Source organism: Zootermopsis nevadensis, unplaced genomic scaffold (genome assembly GCF_977971745.1).
Source record: "Zootermopsis nevadensis isolate Lab colony 2312 unplaced genomic scaffold, Znev_1.0 Znev_ptg000006l, whole genome shotgun sequence".
NCBI classification, from domain to species: domain Eukaryota; kingdom Metazoa; phylum Arthropoda; class Insecta; order Blattodea; family Termopsidae; genus Zootermopsis; species Zootermopsis nevadensis.
Genome location: NW_028259138.1, coordinates 2,025,006 through 2,052,228, shown reverse-complemented (window position 1 = coordinate 2,052,228; position 27,223 = coordinate 2,025,006). Strand labels below are relative to the sequence as shown.

General features: G+C 35.4%; 2 protein-coding genes across 4 annotated transcripts; one reads left to right on the top strand and one right to left on the bottom strand.

Moving 5' to 3' along the window:
• Nucleotides 1–2,707: 2,707 nt before the first annotated feature.
• LOC110832370 (microtubule-associated protein RP/EB family member 1) lies at nucleotides 2,708–22,561 on the bottom strand. Of its 3 annotated transcripts, none has more exons than XM_087343528.1 (7): nucleotides 22,387–22,561; nucleotides 17,525–17,699; nucleotides 17,122–17,224; nucleotides 15,459–15,711; nucleotides 8,776–8,876; nucleotides 6,247–6,399; nucleotides 2,708–3,682 (listed from the first exon to the last, which is right to left on the bottom strand). In XM_087343528.1, the coding sequence occupies exons 2-7, from the start codon at nucleotides 17,689–17,691 to the stop codon at nucleotides 3,611–3,613; spliced, it is 849 nt and encodes a 282-aa protein (XP_087199654.1). In that variant the 5' UTR covers nucleotides 17,692–17,699; nucleotides 22,387–22,561; the 3' UTR covers nucleotides 2,708–3,610. The 3 variants fall into 3 exon arrangements, with proteins under 3 accessions (XP_087199654.1, XP_087199652.1, XP_087199653.1); XM_087343526.1 differs by lacking the exon at nucleotides 22,387–22,561 and adding an exon at nucleotides 22,182–22,309; XM_087343527.1 differs by lacking the exons at nucleotides 15,459–15,711; nucleotides 22,387–22,561 and adding an exon at nucleotides 11,816–12,053.
• A 348-nt stretch (nucleotides 22,562–22,909) lies between these two features.
• On the top strand, nucleotides 22,910–27,040 carry Prosbeta4 (Proteasome beta4 subunit). The gene is made up of 4 exons (XM_022069304.2): nucleotides 22,910–23,154; nucleotides 24,681–24,874; nucleotides 26,045–26,207; nucleotides 26,726–27,040. Exons 1-4 carry the CDS (start codon nucleotides 23,064–23,066, stop codon nucleotides 26,920–26,922), a joined length of 645 nt encoding a protein of 214 aa, XP_021924996.1. The 5' UTR covers nucleotides 22,910–23,063; the 3' UTR covers nucleotides 26,923–27,040.
• The last annotated feature ends 183 nt before the right edge of the window (nucleotides 27,041–27,223 follow it).

Sequence of the window (27,223 nt, the reverse complement as noted above, 5' to 3'; positions counted from 1 at the left end):
ATGTTGGCATTAAAATTCCAGTAACAGTTGAGAAAATAATTTCCCTCTCCGCTTGTTGAATAGAAGGAATTCATCTCCCACAGCTCAAAGAATTCCGTGTGGGTGCAGGTGCATCAGAGAACTATTTTAGAAATTTCCGAGTGACTTCATACTGTTCATTACTATGTTTTGTTATGGACAACGTGTAGAAGAGAGCCATCTTTGCCCACAACCTCAAAATTGTACTTTACATGAAGAAGTTCTTAACAAACTCTTGACATACACAGGATACCTAAACATATGGTTTGAAACTAACAAATTGGCACTAACTTATGACAAAACAAACTACATAAAATTTGCTGCTAAGAACGACATGTCCAAATTTAAATATAGGTGTTGGCAATAGATTAATTGATGTAGAAGCAAACAGATTCCATAGCTTACAAACTGACAATAACTAAAAATGAAAGAAACACATTGAATATAATTTTCCAAACTAAGCTCTGCATCCTTTCAAACACTGATTTATCTGTTCAGTAAATCAATATAGACTGATATTGGATGTCTTAGATAAAGGAAAAAATTAGTTTCCTTGTGGCTCTGTAACCTTCCTACTCCATTGTTCTTATGTATACGGCTTATGCTGTCATGCCCACTTTCAGCATGTGTCCATTCTCCGTCTAATACTTCAGCCATTAGAAGAATTTACATGAAACCTGGCACATAGTACGTTGCGCCAGTTTCATACTTTATAATTCTGTCAACAATCAAACCAACATGTCATACATATGTGCATTGTATAGAACCTCAACTTCTTGTAGTGAACAATCTAAGAAACATTAAACCTTTATTAAAGTTTCCTTTTGTTAGTAACACTGTAAACATACAAAATTTTCTTCCAAGTTGATGTAAATAACTGATCAACTACTACAGTAAGCTTGACAGTGGAACCACGGTTCCGGAGAATCTGACGTAAATACGTCTTTCTATTTAAATTATATTTAGGCAATAAATACATTGAAAGGAAGTTTATGTATTAGCATTATTCAAAATGTTCCCTTTATACATGCTTTACAATTGAGTAAATAGTTTGATTAAAACATTGCTTGTACTTGCTAATGATGCGGAAGCATTAACTTGCAACAATTGCTTGTTGCGATTTCTATAGTCCCTCATACATTCAGCATTAGTTTTTGGTATTTTCTTGGGAACTTCAGGTTCATTATTTAATACTTCTATTGTTTACGTTTTCTGTACGGTCTCATATATTCTGCATTACGGACTCTTTTAGTTTCAATGTCATCCATCTTATTATCTCTACATAGTATGACGGAACATACAAACGCAGCAGTAGCGTGAAGTGCGATGCACCTTTATTTGTATAAATAAATGTTTGTTGAACCTAAACCATTTGTGACATGTCAAATCTGAAAACAGATATGGAAAGCTAAAGAGGTAATATGTATTTCGTACGCAATATGTCCAGATCCATCTCTTACGCTGTTCGAGAGGCGGGCGCTTAACGTGACGAACAATCCCTTGCCTCAAACTTTGTTCAATTCTAAGAGACCACTATGTCCACCCGCAATGACCAATTTAATCAAAATTAAAATGGAAAGAGTGGAGGGCAGTATCACATATTTCTTAATAATTCTTATATAAGATAAGGAATTGATATATTCTAAAACGTTCTTAACAGCACAATATTATCTACTCTACGACCCACTTCTTCTACAAGCGATTCACAGCTCAGCTCTTTCCGCAATAACGAAAGCGGATTGTTGGCGGCAGTAATGAAATACAACAATGCCGAATAAACAGATGACATAACAATTAGTTTCTTAGGTAAAGGAGTAAAGCATTGTTATGCACGCTGGAGTTCACATTGTTGGTATGGATCTTACACATTTTCCTAACGCTGTTTTGCCGAATGACCCTTCCGTATAGACGTATTTACGTCAAAATGTAGTGTTAAGATAATCATAAATGGATCTATAGATTGTGTAAAAAACTGTAAATTAATTTTCTTTGTATGTTGGAAATTATACACATGATAATGGTGCAAAATGTTTGCATGTCTAAGATGTTTGATGCAGTGGTAATTTATATAAAGCAGAAATTATGCACAGGCATGTTACAAAATTATTAACACAATTATCTGTTGATGAAATACTGCATACAAAAGCAGGTAGTTACTTCTTTACAGATCCTTTCATCTTAGAAGTTTCTCAGCATACTACTTTTCCTTTACAGGGAGTAAAATTGTGGTAAATTCCTTCATTGTCAATACATTGCCAGACAACATGACTGGAGTAAAGATTAGGTCTGAAATGGGAAAAAAAGTTTCTACTGTATGCATACCATAAGAAGTTTGCTGGGAAGTAGAAGCAGGAAAAGGGATGATCTTACTGTACATGTGCATTCCTAATATTCTAATCACATGGTATGTCAATTGTCTTCAATAGTACAATGCACTGTGATATAGAAACAGTGTATGTGGGGGTGGCTGTATGTTTTGTGACAGTATAGCATAGCCAATCATTCCCACCTGACTTCTTATTGCATGCTATTAGTACTAATAGAAATATCCCATATAAAAGGAAACAAAACTTCAAACTCCTGAATGCATGACTACTACTGGTTTATGGTCTAACATCACAGGTATTGTAAATAATGTATTGCTTAAAAGGTTGAATAAGTATACAAAAATATCACACATGAGGCAAACAACTTTTAATATGTTACATTTTATTCACTTAAACAATTATTTATGATGGCTTTTTCAAAAATTTCGTAGCAAACCATCACATGTGATAAAAGAACAAGACTTACAGTTTCACAAAAGTTAAAACAGTTTCAGCTCAAGAAAAACTACAATGTAAGAAGTCTGATGAAAAATGTACTTCACTTAAAACTACCCAACTCCACAGGGAAGAGTCATTCCTTTTATGAAAACTGAAGGTTTATTACAATGTTCACAAGAGCCAGCCAAGTCCATGACTCTGCACAATACGCTTATTTACGATGAGGAATTTACTCTTACTGAATATGAAATGACTAATAACTTAGGAATTGCAACACTTACTGAAACAATTATAACATAAACTTTAATGTTGCCCAAGAAGTTTCTCACAAAAAAATATATATTTGCACTCCCTACCATAGACCTATTGAGATTCAACATGCAATGCAAGAAGTACACTTACTACCAGAAGTGTCAAAACAATTTAAATGCGAGTATCGTTTCAATATTTATAACAAAAACAGCAGACCTCACAAGCTATACAATCCAGTCCTATTACTTGGCACCAATTCTGCCTTTAAAAGTACAAGTGGATGGCAAACAACATACAAAGCCTACATATTTATGCTCTTTGTAAAGTGATATGTTCTGTTAAGACTGCAATATCACTTTTGTAACAAAGCCATTCATGTGCATGTTATTTCAGAGTCATGCTAAAAATGAACAGGAATTATAGTATGTTTCTTTAAGCTGGTAGTGAGCTCAAACCTACTGCACTTATAGGGTGAGTTAGCAATACAGATGTAAGTGTATAACCAATGTATGAGTTCACTCCAAACTTTTCACTGCCATCACATTTTTACATGTACACACTGAATCCTAAACTGATCAGTATTCTTCCTCCTCATTTGGTAGTGGTGGAACATCACCATCAACTTCTTCAGGAGGTGCAAATCCATCCTGTAATAAAAAAAAGCATACTGTGACTTTTGGTAACACTTTTTACAAAGTGGGTGTTTATTGTTTTAGACATTCTTTGTATGAAGAGCATGAAATAAATGTATAGAGATCATTTTCATTTATCTGCATGGTCCATCTCTGGAACTAATGAGCAGATGCTGATGACATTCATACTATTGTTGGGGGGGGGGGGGGGGAGAGTAATATGGGGGATCAGGGGATGTGTACACTAAAAGTTGAGTTTAGTATTGATCAATATCATTAAAAAAATAACTCCAACTTCACATGAACTTCAAATCAAATGTAAATTTTCTCAAAATTGGACCACACAAAAATATGATACATGACAATGCATGTCTCTTTAAAGTCTAAAACTTTTATCTGAACATTTTTCAAAACACCAACTAGTTAAAAAATGCAAAGAAAAATAATTTTAACAGCTTTGCCACAATAAATTTCTATCTGCAATAAGTTAATGCCAAGGGAAAAGACGTCCAATATCCCGAAGAATGCATTTAAGAAATATTTCTAATGTAATTTGGAGTTTGCTTTTCCATACCTCCTATCTTCCTTAACCTTCAACATATGGGAAATTGGGGATTTAAATCCGTGCACTATGCAACTGTCAGCTAGACTTCAACTAACAGATTTAAAAGTTCAGCAATACAACTGTGACACATGGCTAGCTGGACCACATTAAGTTGCAATAACAGGCAATAAAGGTTAGTCATTATTTCTATATGGGAAGTCGCATAATTTAATACAAAATCAGCCTTCAATGCATTCAAGTAGGTCTTCGAATGTAATTGTATACTTTGATACATTCAAAAAACTTTAGATCAAGCCTAGTAAGATATACGAGGGCGTTTCAAAAAGTAACAGCAAATTAAATATTTTGAGATATATAATTTAATTAGAGATACAAATGATATGTCATTTTTCTACATAATCACCCTCCTTTTCAATACACTTCTCACACCACTGCACCAACTTCTTTATTCCATCACAAAAAAATGGTTTTGGTTGTGCCTTCAGCCAGAAATGCACCGCTTCTTTGACCTCGCCATCATTCCCAAATCTTCGTCCTCTCAAAGCGTCCTTCAGGGGTCCAAACACATGATAATCAGAGGGAGCAAGGTCAGGGCCGTATGGGGGATCCTGTAAGATCTGAAATCTCAATCTCCGAATGCTGTCAAGAGTTGCAGCAGCCGTGTGAGGGCATGCGTTATCATGGACGACCAGAGCATTGGTCATCACAGATTGATGTTCGCCCATCTACCCACTCTTCTCTAGACCAATGCAAGCATCTCCATACTGTTGCAGCATTCTTCTATGAATTTCATGATGTTTCACACCCTCTGACCACAAAAATCTGATGACTTCTCGCTGTTCCTCTACGGTGCAAACAGCTAAGGGCGCCGCCATTTTGTATATGCATCCCTTTCCATTAAGCACGCCATGCCATCTATTGGGCGGTGTTAAAACCTTGTCTAAGAATTTATCTTCCCTGCACGGGAGTTTGAAATGCCTGGGATATTCGTTTTGTGAAACATTGTCAATTTGCTGTTACTTTTTGAAACGCACCTCATAACTTTTTTTCCACATATATTTAACTATCATAATCTGTCTCTCATGTGAAATTTGAGGTTCTCACAGCGATGAAGATTTCAATGTTGGTCTTCTATGTTGTAATGCCATTTTCACTTGTAGATGATAGAGACATTACATTCCTCCAAAACACTGGTATATACCTACAAGTCCACATGATGTTATGACTCAAAAACCCAACCGATAAATCTGTCTCCCCTTTTCATTCATACATCCTCCCAGACACAAGTATGATGAATAATTTGTAGAAACCTTGGAGGCAATTTCTGAATTTATGTTTGGTTTTATGATGACACTGTGTCAGCTGAGAATCTGTATCAGCAAATTAAAATTAGTAAAAATTGGAAGGGATATGGAAAGAAAGTTTATGTATCCTATTTTAAGGCCATTCCTAGTATTCATAAATAAGGAATTCTGGCAAAATTTGACACTCATTTTCTTTCAAATGCTTCAAAAACTATACAGGTTCTAGCAAAGACATTAAATAATTACAAAATTTAGTGATCAACTCCTGTAGATTATTTCCACTAGTACAAACGCTGACTTCATTAAACGTGTCCCATACAAGCTCAGACTTTTGCAAGTGGTAATATAAGAATTGCTTCATACAGAATATGAATATATGTTGCTGATTTGTCACATGGTTAGCACCAGTGATTCAGTGGTTATTACCAAGTAACTGATTTATTATTGCACAGTTTCAGGATCTTGTGATAGTAGTACTGATGGCAGGTATTTGAAAAGCATAAAGGTAGGGGACCTCCAATAGCATAATGTAGATATGAAGATACATCAAAATTTATCAACTGGTTCAAAAGTTATTAGGAGAAAGCGGATACAAGGACATCATGATATCCAGGCCCAGACTCCAGCTGGAATTCAAACAAGGCTTGTTACTGCTGTGCTAACCCACTTGGCAGCAAATTACAGAATTTTCAGATCTCCATTAGACTCACTTCAGTAGCATACAAGATGTCCAGAATCTTTTGGATAATTGGGTTCTGCTCATTGTCATTCTCTTGACACATAACTTCTATATCTCTCAGTTTTCCAAAGTAAAAATCTCTCTCCTTCTCAAGCCCATCCACAGTAAGCTTCAGATCCAGTAACTGAAAAGAAAACATTGCTTTCTTATGTCTATATTAAAAATGAACCAGATATAAAAAGAAACCCAGCATTTACACCTTTCTGCAGATTGATAAAGAGCTGCAAATTGCATGAAATTATAAAATCATGAACTCCGTATTTACCTTCACCTTAACTCTTTATTGCAGTACTCAACAACCTATGTAGGCAAATTATGAATACAAATCAAGATGTAAGTTAAAATCACTTGTCAAACACTATAAAAGTTTTTGCACAGAATAAGCAATGTGTTTACTTCTCCAAAAAATAATCTGATAACTTCAGCACTGATTTTGTATTTTTTAATGACATGACCCCTGATTTAGTAATGGGTTTACATGGAAAAAAATATGTATATTATAATAGCAACTGCCAACATTCAAACAAAATTTCCTTGTAATATTTTCAGAAACTTCTTTGTTGCTATCATTGTGTTTCCTATCTCATGACTTATGTTATGGATATGAAGATATTACTTGCACTTTAGGCATACAATATAATTTTTCAACATTGAATCTTAGACACTGTCAAATGTAAGAGTAAAGGTAACAACAATACTTGCACCCATATCAATAGCAGAATAATAATTTATTTTACACATTACCAGTTTTATTCTCTATCACAAGAAATTTCATGTCTGATGAGGAACTACTGGCAGTTATGTTATATATTACAACTGATGTCAACCTCATCTTCATGTAGTACACTGTGTTACCATTAATGAGACTGGTGATTTAAGCCATGGAGGTACAATTACATGGTTCAAAGGAAGTGTCACTAACATAATTTTAATTTATATATTTGAATTTGATTTGTTTTTAAGTTACATACAGGGTGCTTCCATGCTCCAGTACAATACCTAAGGGGGAGGACCATTTGGAGCAGAAAATGTAAATAATATTCTTTCAGATTCACCATAATTTCCGAGTCAAAACATTCTTACACCGACATCGCTTTGTATTACTGTGACCATTTCACAGGCTCTGTACAGAGAGTTCATGGAAGTACAGATGGGTGAAGCAGAGTTATCACACTTGGACAACAGTACCAGTAACAAGTCTGAAGAAACACATTCATTTACAATTTCTGCTCCAAATGATCTTCCCAACAACATCCTAAAGTACACTATTAGATCTATGAATCACTTTGTATAACAAATGCAGATGAAGATTTCTGTCTTCTGGGTTGTTGCGCTGTGTAGTCTGGTCGATGTTAACAAACGTTTCAGAGGTCATACTGCCTCCGTCATCAGGGCGAAGAATATGCCAATAGGGTGTGTGGGGTTAGGTTTATAGGTGCCGGAATGTGAATGTAGTAGCCTGCCCCGAGCCAACCAGAGCAGGCATGGGAATGAACCAATAGGAGCGTGTGGGCAAGTGTGAGAGAGGGAGGGGGGCTCGGGAAGTGCGTCCAGTGGGACATGGGAGTTCGGTTGAATGTGATCGGGGCACTGAAAAGGGCCAGGTCAAGGACGACCTAGGACTGAAGACGCCTGGCATATACAGCGTTCCCTGCGAGTGCGGCAAAGTCTACATCGGCCAGAGAGGCCGTTCCGTTGAGGCCAGGGTCAGGGAGCACGAGCACCACATCCGGCTCGGGCAGCCTGAAAAATCTGCGGTTGCTGAACATCGCTTCAACATGGGACACCGCATACAACTCGGGGACACTTCTATCCTCTCCACAAAAACCGGCTACATGGATCGGATAATCAGGGAAGCCATCAAGATTGAATTACATCCCGATAACTTCAACAGGGAAGATGGACTTCACCTGAGCCGGTCCTGGAAGCCTCTTATTCACACTCTTCGAGGACTCCGAGAGCGAGCAAGAGAGCACCGCCAGAATCAACCAGACCACTAACCTGGCCCTTTTCAGTGCCCTGATCACATTCAACCGAACTCCCTTGTCCCACCGGACGCACTTCCCGAGCCCCCCCCCCTCTCCCTTTCCTTTTTCTCCCTCTCTCACACTCGCCCACACACTCCTATTGGTTCACTCCCACGCCTGCTCCGATTGGCTCGGGGCAGGCTACTACATTCACATTCTGGTACCTATAAACCTAGCCCCACACACCCTATTGGCATATTCATCACCCTGATGACGGAGACAGTATGACCTCAGAAATGTTGGTTAACATCGACCAGACTACACAGCGCAACAACCCAGAAGACAGCAATCTTCATACTCACCGCTGTGAAAACCTGAAATCTTACAAATGCAGATGAGTCAACTGTAAACTCATTAACTGACCAACTATCCATGGAACAAGTACATAAGAAGAGATAATAAACAATAACAAATGCCTTCAGGTATGCATTCCCATACTTCACAATAAAACCATTTTTGCAATGAATTCTCACCTGTGTGTTAAGTTCCTCAACTCTGCCAGCATCTCCTTTCTGAATGACAACTCCTTGATTTCTGTTTGGGAGTGCACGAGAAGGGGGATTCATTTTTGGCACTGTGACAGGAAACAGAGTCTGATTAACAGGCATGGTAGAGTTCTAGAATTCTTGCATATGTATTCAATACATTGTCCGCAAGGCACGAGAGTAGACCTGACATCTTTGAGGGAGGTGGGGTAGAATTCTGTGCTACTAGCGGACCCAAAAAACACCCGCAGTTTTACAGGCCGTACGTCGTGAGCTAATGTACTGACTGACAGATAGCATAATGTTCTTAGGTAAGGAATACATCACCAGCACATGCTCAGAACCCACTTTCCCCCCTGCCACACAAGCAACGGCTGACAAGGCCACATCTACTCTCGTGCCTCGCGGACAATAGTTTCTTTACATTTCCATAAATCAGGATCACCTAATAAACTAGCATTACTGTTCTTGTCTATTTGATAAAACAGTAATAACTATAGATATTTCAACTGGATGTCATACAACAAGAAATTCAATAAGAAGAAAATATACAGTGGGCATTTTTTAATTTGGAAAACCCAGACTTCATCCATCTGACAAATTGCTATTCTATGTTCAACTACAATTTTATCTTGAAAATGCTTGTTAATGCAGGCTCCAAGCAGTTCTATTCACTGCATTAATAATCTGACACCAATTAACGGAACCTAGAGGTCTTGGGGTGAGATAATGGACTCTCATTCAGACTTAGTTCAAGCAAATGTGTTAACACACTTTATTTACACATAATCCTATTCTTCACTGTATTATGATTTGCACTGCAGATGGCTGTCTTCTGGGTTGTTGCACCATGTAGTGTGGTAGAAGTTTACCAATGTTTCACAGGTCTTTGTTACCTCCATCATCAGGGTGACAATGGAGGCAGCAAGGACCTCTGAAACGTCAGTAAACTTTTACCAGATTACACGTCACAACAACACAGAAGACAGCCATCTTCAGACTTACCACCGAAAACCTCAAATCCTACAAGATTTGCATCATTTACTTTTGAATAAACCAACAAAATTAATACTGTCTATATCAGTATTTAACAGCCTTCCTCCTCTTTTTTTGAGGGGGGAGGAGGAGGAAAATATACAAGAAACTTATGTACCAAACTTGTATGACATGCTACAGTTGTGTTTTGCATAAATCATTTATGCCACATTGCAACAGGAATTCAGATACATGTATAGCAATTTGGGAAATATCACTTTGTCCTTATAAAAAGGCTTCTTGAATAGTGCACAACACAATTATATTATTAGAACTTACAAAGAGAAAACCCTATAAGGATGCAATACACCGAGGAAGACACAGACAGATAATTTCTACTCAATATTTTCAGTTTTCAGTGGGCAAAAATAAATAAAAAGAATCAACATGTACACACACACACATAAACACATACAAAATAGACTAGGAGATGTAGAACACAGAGAAAGTTGAATCACTTATCACTGACTTTTTTAAATTAACCTAGTCAACATATGATGGATAGCCAGTAAGTTTACAAGGCATGTATTTTTAAGTGATTCGCTGACTCTTTGACATCAATAATGCAAGCCCCATGCAGTTTTTAATATACTTCTAATGCAGAGAAAGACCTTATCATACTGCACTATATCATGTCTGTATATATTCTTTCAAGTACCAAAAATGCCAATTTTCCTTCTGTTGATTACAATAAGCCTAGTGGTAGTGCTCATGCATCAAATATGCATGAAATACAGTTTCTGAATATTTCTCTGTGTGTGCTAAAACTGGTGTAGGAAGCTTTCAATTTTTAAAATTAACATTTATAAACACTAACACCATGCAGCTGAATCCTCTTTAATGGTAGTCATTTAGTCATACTTTTGTGGAACCTGAGGGTTCATTACTGTGTTCACAACAGCTCCCCGCTGGAACCTATTCTAAGTCAGATGAATCTAGTCCATTCCTTCCAACCATATTTCTTTCAAATCCATTTTAAAATTATCCTATGCCCCCTTCCCTGTATGCCTAGATCTCCCAAGTGGTCTCCTCCCTTCAGGTATTCGAATTAACATTTTATATTAATTTTTCATCTCTAACATGCATGCTCCACCAAATTTTTCTTGACTTGATTAACCTAATATTTTTAAAAGTATTAAACATTCACTATGCAATTTTCTCCAGCTCTGTGTTACTTCCTTTCTCTTATGTACAAAAATTCTCTCCCCTTGCCATTCTGACCTCAAATATCCTCAACACATGTCCTTACCTTAAGGAAAAGAAACTAAGTTTCAAACATACACAAAAACAATGGGTAAAATTATGTAATTTCCTAATACTTTAATATTTACTTTTTTAGACAGAAGACATCAAGAAAAAGATCTTGAAATGAAAGGTTCCACGCCATTTCCAAATGTAATTTATTCTTAATTCCTGTGTGATAATTTTGATCTGTTATTTACTGTATCCTCAAATACCACAATTCAACAAATTTTTTTAAAGGATTTATTAGTGACCTTCATATTATGATTTTGTCCTGTATTCTGGGAATGAGGCAAATATATATATATATATATATATATATATATATATATATATATATATATATACACACACACACACTCTAATATAATTTCTATGCTGTCTTTGTGGGATTTATCCTTTTGTTAAATTAACAGCAAACAATTATAGTACTTTCTGGTTCTTTCCAGTTTCCTAACAGCATATTTTAGACCAAATTTGAAAAGTAACAGTGAATAACGAATATCCTTGCTTCATACCATTCTGAATAGAAAAAGCATCCACATGGACTTTATTCTTTATAGTCAATCTATATTAAGAATATTTTGAATCATGTCCAAAAAGTTGTATCATCATCATGTCATTTGAAGGCAATCTCAATCTCCTACTGTTACAAACCAACTGCCCATAAGTGGTAAGAACAGTAAGACTTTTTCCTACAGGCATAATAACTGAATAAGTTACATAAAATAAAACTTCCTGAAGTATTTACCGGTTTGTTTGATGGGGCGCGTGGCTGCAGCCGATACAGAAGGAGGTGCACGTTTTGCAATTTGACCACCCCCACGAGGTGCTGATGAACCCCCACTTCCCATTTGTTCCCCCCCTCGAGTTGTCAAGGCATCATAATCCGCACCAGAATAGTTGGCATCAAAGAACTTTTTGAACCACTGCAGAAACTCAAAGTTATCTTGAAACCTTCCCTTGATTAGCCTATCTACTGGAACGATCTGAAAAAAGCAATGTATGTGCAAAATAAAAATACAATAAAATAGTGCGTGTAAAAATCAAAGATAACTGCAAAAAGAAAAGAACTGCTCACTACTGCCTGACCCTGAAATATGCAGAACATGCATAAGGTGCAAATAAAAATAAATGGTTTCTGTAATACACAGGACAGGAATAAAGGATAATGGAAATCACATATTGTACACAGTAGTTCATAGTAAAGACTATGGTGTTACGTGTGCAGCAACTTCTGATATGTTGGTTACCATGTGGATAGTTACACAGGAATGATATGCACTCTAGCATACATACCAAATGCATGTTATTTAAAAACTTGCATAAAAAATATTGTGTTTACCATACTTTTTACAGAAGCTACTGAAAGAGGCATTCAACAATATCCATAACCACTTCATGACAATGTAAGTTATTCTAAGACAGTAACTGAATTTGTTTTGTGACTGTCATATTCTGGTTCTTTATTTCTAAGCCCTACAAACAATGTGGTTAGTTTCTGTAAATTTCTGCTTTGAGTTGTCTGAAAGACAGAAATCACACATCATTCACACAAGGAACATGAAGGCTGCTACCCTCTACTGATTGTGTTTACAAATACAATCCATAAAAATTTCACTGAATTGATGTGTCTGGTATACTGACATGCTATAAATAAGCATGCCTTGCTTTTTCTTCCGATAACTGTTCAAAAAAGGGGCTCCAAAATATATTTTACGATATTCCAAGAGTTGTACTTCAATGTTGCCAATTGTTATCAATGATGTCCCAGATTTAAGCCATTGTTTGTACCTGCGTTGGAGTAAATTTTCTTCCTGCGTGACTACCCACATGGCAATCAGCAAATCACTTCTGACTGATAAGAATGCTATAGCCTTTATGAACAGCTGTGTAATGCTATAGCCTTTATGAACAGCTGTGTAAGTACAAATTACTTGCACTTAAGTAACCAGTCAAGATCTGTGCACGAGAAAGAATTTTCTTTCTTGACCAAACCAATAACAAAAGATGTGTCAATGTAAAACTTGCTCAAACATTGAGTGTTGGCACACATATGCTTTCACTTAAAAGAATAAGTATTTCCCGAGAATCTGAATTCAGACAAATACACAAGACAAAGAAAATAATCTGTAAACGTCTGACTGCATAACTGTGATTAATATACTGATATCCTGCCAGCAACACACATCATATACTGTTTGTAAATAAATGTGATCAGCACAGAATGCCCATGTTCTTCTGTGATCAACAAAACCATATGTCACCAAATACACGAATTACTGAATACTTTGAAATGATAACAAAATATAAACACTTTGTAATAAGTAGGATTTAAGGTTCTCATGAAGGAGTATGAAGATCACTGTCTTCTAGGTTGTAGCAACAGCGCAATGATGATCAACCTGAAGATGGAGGACCTATGAAATGATGGTAACTTCTACAAGACTACATGGTGCTAGAACCCAGAAGACAGTCATCTCTGAACTCTGTAATAACAGTAACAAAAGAGATACTGGTAATGAAATTAAGAGCAGAGAAAACTTCAGAATGAATGCTAACATTAAACCTATAATCTTTTCTTATTTGTTGCCCATCGTGGTCTAATGGTAGCGTGCTTGCCACTGGACCCAAGGTTTGCAGGTTCAAACCTGGCTGAGGGTGATGGAATTTTAAGGGTGATAAATATCTGTAGTATGACTTTCTTCGGAGGGGAAGTAAAGCCGGTGGTCCCATGCTGTAAATTTACAGAATGTAAAACAACCTTACGAGCAATAACGAGATGTTTCGTAAGCAAAATTCAGCGGCCATTTCTCACCCGTCTTTGGCAGAGGTCTTGCGATGGGCTTATCACTCGTCCAAGAAGTCCCTACCAAATGTCTAAAAGTAGATCACATACCTCCAAAAGCAGGCCCCTATGCTCCACACAGGAGATAAAAGGGTACAAAAAGAATCTTTTCTTGTTTCAACTCCCCCCACAAAATGGTGTAATCATTCCACCCATTATGTTGATTAAATATAAAACATATCCTACATTCTCAATGATGGTGTCTACACCAAAGAAGGTGCTATAAATGTAAATGTCAAAGGTGTAGTTATCCATTAAATTGACTCTTTATTAATACTTTCTATACTACTATGGGAATATAAAAAAGTATGCAGCAATAGAGGGAAGGATTGGTCAACATGTACATATGAGCAAACACTACTTTTAGTACAAAGCATGGGACAACTAAAACTACCTCAAACTGCACTGACCACAATTCAGTTCAACTGAATCAGATAATATTTCATGGTGAACAATATTCACTAGTCTTCTGAGTATTACACTGTGTTGAAATGATAAAAATTACCAATATTTTGGTGATAAAAACTCTGAAACAATGGTAATTATTACAATTCTGACACGGTACTATACTTCAGCACTGGAGACAGTATAAGAAGAGAGCAAGTACTTCTGAAACTTTAACAATGTGCTATACTTTGGTCCTCAACTGAGATCCAGTAAGCTCTTCCAAAACATTACTAATTTTTAATATTTCAATGTGTGCTGTATTTCAACCCTGAAAGATGCAACTCCTCCTCCAAAATGTTGGTAAATGTTGTCACTCTGACATGGTGCTACACTTCAACCCTAAAAATGAAGCAGCAACTTACTCTGAAACATGGGTACCTTTTACCATTTCAACATGAAGATATACTGAGAAGAACCTACAGTAAACACAACACTAACTGTTTACACAAAGGAGCAACATAACTAAGCAAGTGCCACAGATATACAGATAGAAAATATAAATATGGATAAAGAATCCGGCACAATCTGCTGTCAGTGTTTGAGAGATCCCTTGCTTAAATTATGAATTCCCCTATTTTCTTATCTGTCCACTTTGTTCTTAGAATTTATCTTGCTGAATATGTAAGCAAATAATGAGGAGACATGAAGTTTTAACTTAGTATTAAAAGATAAACATGGAACAAAATGTAAAGCAGTGACATTATGCATTACTGAAAACAGCATCCCTGCAAGAAAAATTAGTGAACAATAAGATATTTTTGAGGGCATAAAAATAAAGATGGTGAATAAATGACCACTGCGGAGATCAACAAGGTGGAGAGACCAAAAAGGAAAGATACATCAAACATAGTAGAGAAAGAGTAAACCTAGATTTAGGAACAGTGCTTAAGATAAGAGAGAGAAAAATATAAGAGGTTTTATTAGATGACAATCCCTCCTGACTGAAATGTTGATGAATGATGATAGTTACTATTTTCTCTGTGATATCAATTTCAGAAAGTTCTTTTAGCATTACAGAATTTGACTGATTACAAGTGTCACACAGGCAATGTAATGACAACATAAGGACATTCACATGGAAAAGGCAGGATGATGTTACCAGGCTGCCTCATGACAGCAGGGCGTGATGGGGGATGGGGCTTTGCTGCAGGCCGATTTGGAGCAGAAACCACCACTGGAAGCTGATGAAGACTACCATTTCTGCTTCCACTGCCCAGTGGTTGGCATCCACGAGCTTCATAGCCATCATAATCTCTACCATCATAATTAGCATCAAAAAACTTCTTGAACCACTGAAGGAATTCAAAATTGTCCTGAAATCGGCCTTTAATCAATTTATCTACAGGAATTACCTGCAATGAAAGAGTTTAAAATTACTGTAAATGTCACAAAATTCTATAAAATTATGCCCATCTTCTAAATGTAACATGTGCCACACACGTCACCAGTTTCCTGGTGCATATCAGGTTCTTATAATTTATGCAGTGAGGAATGATTATCCATTGTTTTATCTACTGTGTGATCTCTTGCAGAAACCATTTCCTGTCTCAACAGCATACAAATAGAAATACTGAATTTATAGTCAAGCCAAGATAAACATCTATAAATAAAAAGTACATTTGATGGAAGTGAATGAGAAATTATTTGCAGGCAGTGACCATGAACTGGATAGAATAATGACAGTAATACTAAAACTATTATTAGTAGTCATAATGGGAATAATAAAAGTGTTTTAGCAAGAAAAGAACATGTCATTCAGAAATGTGGATTATTGTAGGAGTTATGATTTATTTTTTAAACATTGTCTTTAAAAAATGACTGTGAGTAAGAGAGTTGAGCCAGCTCTTAATGTAAACACATTCTATAAGAATATGTAACTCAATGTAAAAGGAAAATGTTATCCAAACCAATAATCATGATCAAAGCCATGACCCCTAGTTGCTAGACATCTTAGCTGCAACACATTTCCTCTTATATGTAACACCAATGCAATAAGTAACATACACACAAACACAAAATATTACTTTCATCAAACATATTCCTAAATAGAATCATGTGTCATAAACATGTCTATTCCCCAATAATGACAAATTTTCTCTCCCTTCTTATTATTTCACAGCTCACATTTTCCTTTTCCTGAGCTAATCTTACTTATTTCAAAGTGACCACAAGCCAGATAGCCTCGCAAGACAAATTCTGCACTTAAAAACTGTTAAATAGCTATTTACAGATTAAGACATAAAAATAACATTACTAATTAATTCAGACTTGATACCCTAAAATATTTAAACCAAATCTTGAGTAGGCCCTACATCCATGAATATCATGTTAATAAACTTTACTTCACCTTATCACAGTACCTCCTCTATATTATATATGAGGCAGAACTTAAGTTTTTACTGTTATGTCTATCCATGACTGACAAGTTCATAAAATTTGTGAAAATGGAGGCTGTGTTGATTAAATATAGAAAACTCCTGTATTATGCCCATACATACAAGCAGTGTTTTTTATTAAAATCACAGGCACTTGGATTTCCCCACAGACTTACATATAAAATTCATGAACTACATATGAAGACATGAAAAACCATTAATTAAAATATGTCTGTCTTAATATGTATGTGAACATGACAATATATGAAAAACATGTCAAATCTGTTCATAACAGACAATGAATAACACATGCACAGAGATTGTTCCTTAAAATTAGTGGAAAATACAATGTTTAACACTTCAGAAGGAAAATGCAATGACATTTACCTTATCAACACTCATTTTCTTGAATGCTGCTTGAAGGGTTTTAAAGTTCTGAATATATTCATGTTCCAGATTAGTTCTGAACTTGATCCTCTTTATGACGACACTACCTACAAAACAAATATGCAACTATTACAATTCACTTTTCCTTTATTCCCGTTCAAATTTTTTAAGACAAATTTATTTGTCTTGCCATTCCATTTTTTTTACACAGCCATCAGTTTCTGACATCTACTAAAAATAAATGAACCTCAGACTGTCAAATCAAATGAGATTTCAGTCAGTTTCACACTCTTCAGGTAGAAAGTGTAACAGCCATGTGCTGTATGTACAATAAGTAGCCGAAGTAGTAAGCCACTATATACATATGTACTTTCAGTATACTAACAGACACAATAAGAATAACTTGCCTGGGAAAAGCATATCCATAAATTGACAGTATGCAGCACCAGTACATAGTTCTTCAATTTTGGTGAAGTTTGATGCCAAGCAGTCATTAACCCAAGACAACATGTCATGTCGGCTAAGATTATCTGTAGTCACATTTGTGGAATAAACATTAACTGCAGCCATGATTTGAACTGTAAATAAATACATAATACAAATAAACATAGGAAAAGTCTTCTCAGGCTACCAGACATGACACATGGTTAAAAATCACTGACATTTCAAGGACCATCTCTGTTCCCATCATCAGGGCTATGATGTAACTGTATGTCTAAACCACCCTATGAAGACTTTATTAATGTTAATTGCCATGAAAGCCTTAGATCATACATATTCATTATTACTTATTTTTAACATGACTAAAACATGTTTTAGGAAGAACCTATGACATATACTTTCTTTAAATTCTTCTGTCTACATAAAGAGACAAACAGAATTAAATATTAATAATTATACAACTTAGTGGCCTATTTCTGCACATAATGTATGCCTATATAAATTTCTTCTTCATAAAAGTTATACCACTGTGCTGCCATTATTGATGGCTAAGAATCAGAAAGCACACAAATGAGTAGCATCCAAAGACATATCAACATAAATTTAAATGAATACTGAGAGTTTATAATGTTATTAAGCTATTTAAAAGCACTGACACAACTACAGATGGTGTACAGGGTGTAACAGAATAAGGTATATAACTTTTGAAAATAAAATTGTATCCAAATGAACTGTAATATCACAACACAGTTTCAATGGCTGCCACTGTTTATGCAGCAGACAATATTCTAATTTATCCCACAGCCTATCCAAGAAAGTGATATCTATCAGAGCTACCTATTTAACTGAAAATCTAGTGAGATATTAATCCTTCATTCCTGGAATTTATTATATGTTACTTACAAAACAAGGGAAATAATATATAACTCTTTGCAGTGTGATTAGATCTGCAAAAATATATAGTTCTATTTTTAACATCAGATCTCCATTTGCAATTAATAAACATCAAGGCCAGTTACAAATGAAAAGTTGCAAAGAACCTTTTTCACAGATATGTGCATGCCATTCATTTTACTCACTGCTTCTGTAAACCTGTCTTCCAGCTAGACAATTTTAAGCACTGGATTTGTGTCAATATCCATGGTTATTTGCAGCCATGTATTAATTAAATTATAACACTGCAGTGATCAAGAGCAACTTCTGCTGTGTACTTTCCAAGAGAACTGTGAAAATACCATTGACTACTCATATAACCACCTTAGTCATTGTTTGGCCAGAATAAGGGCTCTGCACTATAACCGTAACTCTTGCATCAAACTGGTTTGTAATTCAAGAATATCTCATTAGATATTCTTTTCTCTTTTAGAAAATATCCAGAAGTTATATTACTGTTTCCAAAATAGACATTTATCTGCATCAAGGCCTTTGTAAAAGCTATGTTAACTTTTATAAAGGCTTTAGTTGAAATATATTAATATACTCTGATGGATCTTAGAGGACAATAAAATCTAGATTCTTCACAGAGTTGTGTTTTTACAACCAACCATATTTTAGTTTGTTGATGTCTGCAGCCAGGTACCTTCACCATAAGATTTATCATCTGAATACTTTGGAGGGGATGTTGCCAGTGCTGCGAAACTGTAGCCAGTGTGTACAGTGTCTTCAAGAATTTATGTCTGGACTTTCTGCATATGTTCTACTCTCATGGAATATCAGTATACTTCTGAACAATCCAGATTATTTCTAACTGATGCATGTCCAACTTCACCATAACAGTTATAGGAAATCAGCTGTGTTTCAAAATCCATTATAGTATATTTTTTATAAAAAATCAATGATATTCAGTATAAGGTCTAAGTAGTTTGAATAAAGTAATCATTTGGTCAAAATTATACTTTTTCATCATTCAACAGTGTCTGCAAATATACATAATGAACTGATTACTCAGTGGTAAGAATGTGGTTATTTTTTATATGGTAAGTAGCCTTCTAATGTATCTGACTATATATGAATATACCGGGTGTACAATTTATGAGGCTGCGGTCGTGCTTCCATTGCGTGGTCGGCTGGCGCTCTGTTGATGTGGGCGGGAGTTATGCGCGTTCTTCCGGTGGGTGACCGGCGAATCAGTTTAAGTACCACGCGCACTTCTAGCCCCACCTGTCTACTAGCCTCTAGTAAAACTTTTGCGTTCCTCTTTATTGTATTCATATCGTCTCCCAATAAATTAACATCATCAGCATATGCCAATAGCTGATGTGTCCCATTTCAATTGCAAACCCTCCTACCTATCTTGGACTTTCCTGATGGCATATTCTAGCACAAAGTTAAAGAGTGAGGGAGACAAAGCATCTCCTTGTTTTAGACCGTTCTTGATGAAGAATGTCTCAGATACATACTTACCTACTCGAATTTTGCTACAGGTTTCATTTAAGCACATTTTTATTAGACTCACTAGCTTCTTTGGTATACCAAATTCAAAAAGAATATTATATAGCACTTCTCTCTTCACAGAGTCATAGGCTTTTTTGAAATTTATAAATAATTGATGCACGGTCCCACCGAAAACCCATTTTTTCTCTAGTATCTGACGAATGCAAAAGATCTGATAAATCGTTGATCTGTTTCGTCTGAACCCACACTGATGATCCCCAATAATTTCATTCGCATATGGGGTTAATCTTGCCAAAAGAATGTTTGATAGAATTTTGTATGAGGTTGATAGCAGTGAAATTCCTTGGTAATTACCACACTCAGTCTTGTCCCCCTTCTTATGAATAGGAATAATTATGGATTCCTTCCATTGTTGTGGCATCTCTTCCTTATCCCAAATTAACTGAATAAGCTTATGGATCCTCATATGTAACCCTTTGCCACCTGCTTTAATTAATTCTGCTGGAATCTGATCAATACCTGGAGATTTATAACTTTTCAACTTCCCAATGGCTAGTTCAACTTCATCTAAACTAGGTTGTGGCACCAACAGTTCAGCTGTATGTATTTTAATCTGTCTAATATCACCAGTCTCATGAACATTTAAGAGCTCGCTAAAGAAATGTTTCCACCTATTCACAATTTTTATTGGATCTGCAAGCAAATTGCCACTATCATCCTTTAACAAATTGGTCTGGGGTTGATATCCTTTCTTAAAGTTATTAATGCCTCTGTACAGGTCTCTGATATTTTTTTCCTTATTATTTGTCTCAAGTTCAGCAATTTTGCCCTTCAGGTATTCCCTTTTCTTATTCCTAAAGGTTCTACTAGCCTCACGTCTCACATTACATAGATTATCCGCATTTGTTTTGTTTGGGTCCTGCAACCATTGAGATTTTGTTTGCTTCCTTCGATCTATTAATTTGGAACATTCTTCATCAAACCACGGTTTATTTTGATTTCTCCTGTAGTATCCTAGTTTCTCTTTGGCTGAAATTTTGATGTAGTTTCTGACATTTTCCCACTCCCTGTTGATGTCCACACTTCCATTATCATCATCGGTCTCTAAAATTTGAAACCTATTCGAAATTTGAACTTGCTATTGTTCCTTCGCCTCTCCCTCACTTAATTTTTTCAAATCAAATCTTTCTGTGTCAAAATTTTGTTTAGTTCATCTACTTACTGAAAGCCGCTCCCTCACTTTTGCTACCACCAGATAATGATCAGTGTCACAGTCTGCCCCTCTGAAAGACCTCACATCAATTATATTCGTGTGCCTTCTATTATTTACTAACACATGATCTATTTGATTGTGTGTGTTCCCATCTGGAGAAATCCAAGTTTATTTATGAACATCACGGTGTGGAAATTTTGTACTTTTTACAATTAAATCTTTTGACGTAGCGAAGGTTAATGCTCTACGCCGTTATCATTACTAAGTGCATGGAGACTCTCCCTGCCTATTGTGGGTTTGAAGATATCCTCCCTCCCAATTTTTGCATTGAAATCTCCTAGCAGAATTTTCATGTGATACTTGCCAAATGTATCAAATACTGATTCCAGTTCTTCATAAAAGCTATCCTTGATATCATCCATTCCAAAATATACAAGGTTTAATTTGAACTTAACCTACAAACTGAGAATAATATACGTATCTCTAATTTATAGAAGTTAATTAAATGGAAGCTACATGACATTTTTGGTTCTCTTGGCAGCAAATATGAAGATGATGACTGACTGCTGCAATGCTGCACTGTGAAGTCTCATAGAAACTGATTGACATTTCAGAGATGGTGATGGAGGCAGTAAGCCAGTGAGTAAGTGACCACACTTGAACATCATGAACTTGGAAGAACTTTTACTGTGCCTTATTAAGATAATCCACGTTACATCAAGGCAGAGGACCCATTATGAAACTATTTTACCTCTCTTAATAAAACAATATTAATTATTCATAAAACCAAATGGCAGATTACATTAAGCCATAACTTGATGTCCTTGGGTTTTCCTGTTAACATTCCATGAGTAGCTAACATAACGAAGACATAACAAAATATTGCACCCCTTTATATAGAAAATTGCCTTTAAATAGCAGGTATAGTAAATATGCCCATCACAAACACTTAACATTCGAGGTTAAGTGTGGACGTTGACCTGATCACCCTCAGTACATAGTTCACACCTACCCCAAACTATTAGTGACTTGTTATTAAATAACTTTAACATCACTCTTGTTGAGTCTCCGTAAATGTTATATACACCAAATATCTTACTAACTGAAAAACTGTTTGTTCTATTAACATAGTACAAAATAACCGTTACACCATCACCCCACGTTATCACCGATTTCACGTGTATATTATTAATGTAATATTATACTTGTATACATACCTTAAATTGGCAATACTAAACCGTACTATCACTATCAGAGCAGATATGTCACGTGTACTCAACAAATAATCCAAAAACCCAAATTTTTCAGAACACAGAAGGGCGGGCCCGTTCGTAAAATCGGGCACTCCGGCAATATTTGAGTCCAAGCAATGGATTTAGTATTATCTGTGATGGACTGTATTATCGCAGCGGTTGATTAGAAGATTCATTCAGAGCTACAGTGTCATGGTTTCACTCTTTGGTTCCACTGATATCTTAATGCACATGGACTTGTTAACTTTAGCTTTCTTATATTTTTAGTTGTGGTTCTGTGTCACAACAGAATTATGTTCGTGTGCTGTACGAAATTATGTCGTAATTAAAAATGATCCAAATTCATGTAGCCCAAATTTAAGAAAATAAAAAGTACAAAGAGGTAAACCCAATCACCTCCTCCTCGAACATTGAAATCCAACTGTGTTGAGGTGGTAATAGTATAAATGAATTTACTTTCATAGGGATATTCGTATTTAATAATCTTGAGTGCCAAACCTGTCGTTGGTGTATTGAGGATGAAACGGCAAATAAGAGGTTGATGTGTGGTATAAGTCATTGTATTGACATTACTAACCGTTGTTGTGCCTTTTAACGTAATCCTGTTATCATAGGAAGTTGGAGTGTTTCAACATACAGTAATGGAGTGTTTGATAGGAATTTCATTTCGAGATTTCGTTCTTATTGCTGCCGATATGACTAATTCTAATAGTATTATGGTTATGAAAGATGGTAAGTTCGATTAACGTTTGTAATTTGTCTATCGTTTTTTTGTAATTTTGAATTTGTTGTTGCAGATTCCGAGAATATTCGTAAGGGACCACCACAATGTCATGTTCCTGGATTGATTTTTTTATATCAGATAAAGTCAGATTATCTTGGGGATGAATCAAATTACCATGCACATTTAAATTATTTCCTCTTAAACTCTCCGTGTTTTGGGATTTTACAAGTAAAGCTGATGTTTACTCAGCTACTCAACAAATTCCTGTAATCACTGGTGTAAGACGTAGGTCTTTTATAGGTTAAGGCTCAAATGTATCACTAAATTCCTGAAAGATATCCAAGTCACTGTAGATAAGCCAGTTCTAAATTTAGATCACAATCAAAGTAAAAATTTCATGTTATATACTTCCACTTGCAATTTAATTTATACTCTGCTTGCTATCATTTGTGGTGGAAAACTTGGATAAATTTAAAATAAATACAGATGTACATAATTTAAATACAAGACGTAAACATGATCTCTGTGTGCCAGATGCTAACCTTACTAAATATCAAAAAGGAGTGTAGGTACTTGTGGGTTATTGGGACACATCGCTTTAAAAATAGGTTAGGTTAGCTTAGCTTAGCTTAGCTTAGGTAGGTTAGATTAGGTTAATGTGTGTGGATAAATGACATATACTTGAAAGTTATATTTTATTTCAATAAATGACAAATTATTATATATTATTTGGTTATGCATGAGATGTTAATTGTTGTTACTACCTGTCTCCAGGGGCCAAAATTTGCTTATAGATTTTAGAATCGTTTTAAAAATATCACCGTTATCATTTGTACTTGGTTAAATATGAATCCAGATGATGTCAGGCTTTGCCTTTCTGACTCCCCCGTTTTGTGTCCCGATAACCCACTATACAGATATCAAGTTATTTAATAATCTTCCACCAACAATTAAAAGTCTAAATTATGATGTAAAGGTATTCAAGCCTGCATTGAAAGATTACCTCTTTACTCACTCTTTCTATTCTGTAGATGATTTCATCTCTGCTGAAAATTTGTAAGCTCTATGTATATCTATAATCTGTATGTAAAGCAAGTTTTGTATTTCTATTTAAAATTCTGTGGTTTATGTATATAATTTGTAAAATTATTTTTCATACTTGTATTGCAGAATCTGGAGTTTATGTACATTGATATGTGAAATATGTTGAAAGTTCTGAAGTTTATGTATTAATATATTGTATGAAGTTCTGAAGTGTATGTATATTGTATGAAATGTTCTGCATCCTTTGGTTGAGTCTTAAGAAGGATCTATGGAATGTAAATAAACTCTACTCTACTCTTTTGTAAATCCTGGATGTTTATCGCCAAGGTAGAGAAACTCCCAGTCAATTGAATCCAGTCCATACATTTTCTCACTATTAATCTTTGGAAATTGCTTAAAATGTCAGAAGGTATTACATATTTGCATGAAAGAGTATTTCATTATAAATGCATAGTTTTAATTTGTTTTAATTATATTTTTTATGTGTTAGATGAAGATAAACTACACAAGATTTCGAATAAACTGGTGATGGCAATATCTGGCGAGTCTGGAGACACAACCCAGTTTGCAGAATATATTGCCAAAAACATCCAGCTTTACAAAATGAGGAATGGATATGAACTGTCTCCCAGTGCTGCAGCTAACTTCACTCGTCGAAACTTGGCAGATTACCTAAGAAGCCGGGTGAGAAATTAATGATCGGATACTTGAACAAATGTAGTTCCTGACGTTTCATATATCTTAGTGAGATCTAAGAGGTTCTCAAGGTGACAGTCCTGAAACTGCTTTCTTCTGAGATAAACACTGTGTAGTCTGGTAGATATTGATTGATTTTTCAGAGGAGCTTACTGTCTTCATGATCAAAACATGCTTATAATAGAGGCAGAAAGCTCCTCTGAAACCTTGGTCAATATCTATTAGACTATGCAGTATTACATTCAGATCTCCATTGGAAGTAAGTTTCAGGACAATGAAAATATTAAAATATAAAATGTTTTGAGTGCAATATATGAAGCATGACTTTTCAATAACTGTATAATCTTTGGTTCATGGAATTTGTTGGTTAGTTACAGAAATAATATTTTAGCCATGTTGGGTAGAATGTTACTATCTCACTCTAAGGGAGGAACATGATAGGTTAAGGGTGTTTGAGAACATAGTGCTGAGGAGAATATTCAGACCCAGCAAAGAGGAAGTAACAAGATGATGGAGAAAATCATGCAGTAAGGAACTTCACAACTTGATTATCTTCATTCAGTTGTATTCTTTCTGTCCATGTTCTAGCAAAAATAAGTTTTTTTGTATTAAAAACATTATGTATTAGCTGAGATACATATTATATAGGAGTTGTGTTGGGCTGATATAAATCAGAATCACATTTGGGCAGTGTCACTGAAAATCAAGTAGGTGGTTACCAAGGTTTCAAAGGAACATGTCATTTCTGTCTTCAGAGTATAAAATAGTACCCTGAAGATGGAGGTGATATGTTTCTCTGAAACATTGGTAAATGCCTAAAAGGCTGCATGGTGAGAATCCACATTTTTACCACAGTGAAAACCTCAAATCTTATGTGAAATGAAATTTGCCTGAGAGGTCCTCCCTAGTATGAAAGTTCATCAGAATTTTAATACTTTGAGATGACACATCCAAATGGATGAACAAAAGAAACTTCCCATTTTCATTCATTTTATGCACTTCTTGCAAGGAATCCATAAAATGCCTTTGTTTCGTTTAATGTGTGTTATGTAGCATTCATTAATTGTTATTTCATAGAAAGAAAGTATGTCTCTGTTTAGAATATCTTTAATTCATGTTTTGAGGAAAAGTAGTGATAATGTGCATTACTGTTTGCAGACACCTTACTTTGTCAACCTTCTTTTGGCTGGGTACAATGATGAAACAGGTTCAGAGCTGTATTTTGTGGATTATTTAGCATCAATGGTGAAAGTACCTTATGCTACTCATGGATATGGAGGCTTCTTTTCTCTTTCTATTCTGGATAGATATCACAAAACAGGTAACACAGATTAAAGTTTAAATGCGTCATGTTTGTGTTTTATAATTAAATTATATTATATATTTTAAAGGTAACACAGAGTTCATACATGATCATGAAAAAATTCACCATGCTTTTACAAGGGCTAGAACCCTGGCCACAGAGGTGGAACCATTGCAGGGTAGCTGTATTGGAGGAAGATAATAAGGGGCACATTGACCAATTAGGAAATGCCTTTTTTCTAAAAAATTATTACTGATGATTGCAAATGTATTAGTGATTGAGAATAGAAGTTAATCAGGCCTGTTTCACTTTCATCAAAAATATTTTTTAAATTATAACTTTGTATTCATAGGAACTAAAGAAAATCCTATCACAATATCTGGCCCCTGGGCCATAAATTGAATCAGAGACTTCCTAAACACAAAGAAAGTGTGGTGTATGAATGATTCATTGTATTTGACTTATCTAATTGTGTTTGTAACATTTGCTTTCTCTTGACATCTCTTTTAATTCTGATCATATTTAACACATTACAGATATGGGTAAAGAAGATGCTTATGAACTGATGAAAAAATGTGTGCGAGAGATTCACAAGAGACTTATTGTCAACTTGCCTAATTTCAAAGTTCAGCTTATTGATAAGAATGGTATCCAAGACCTGCCACCGATTACTGCAAAGAATCTAGCTGTTGAAGAGGCAAATATACCATTGCCAGAGGTCAAGGCAATATAAGACCTTCATGTAACATTTTGAGTGTTGTATCAAGTATTACTTGTGCTGAAAAATGTTATTCTCTTTTATAAGCTCTAAACATAAGGATACAATTACAATGATTCTTTTTAAGACATTATCAGAATGTTTTTGAGAATTTTGAACCTATTCAGTAAAACAGTTCTTGATGCTCTTCTGTTTCTCCTTTAATTTCCTTACTTTTGCTCATCTGTAATCATCATGGTCATTACTGGTCAATGAATAAATGATTGCTGATTGAGGTTGAAAGCATTGTTGACAGTTTACATTAATTTGTGGGTTT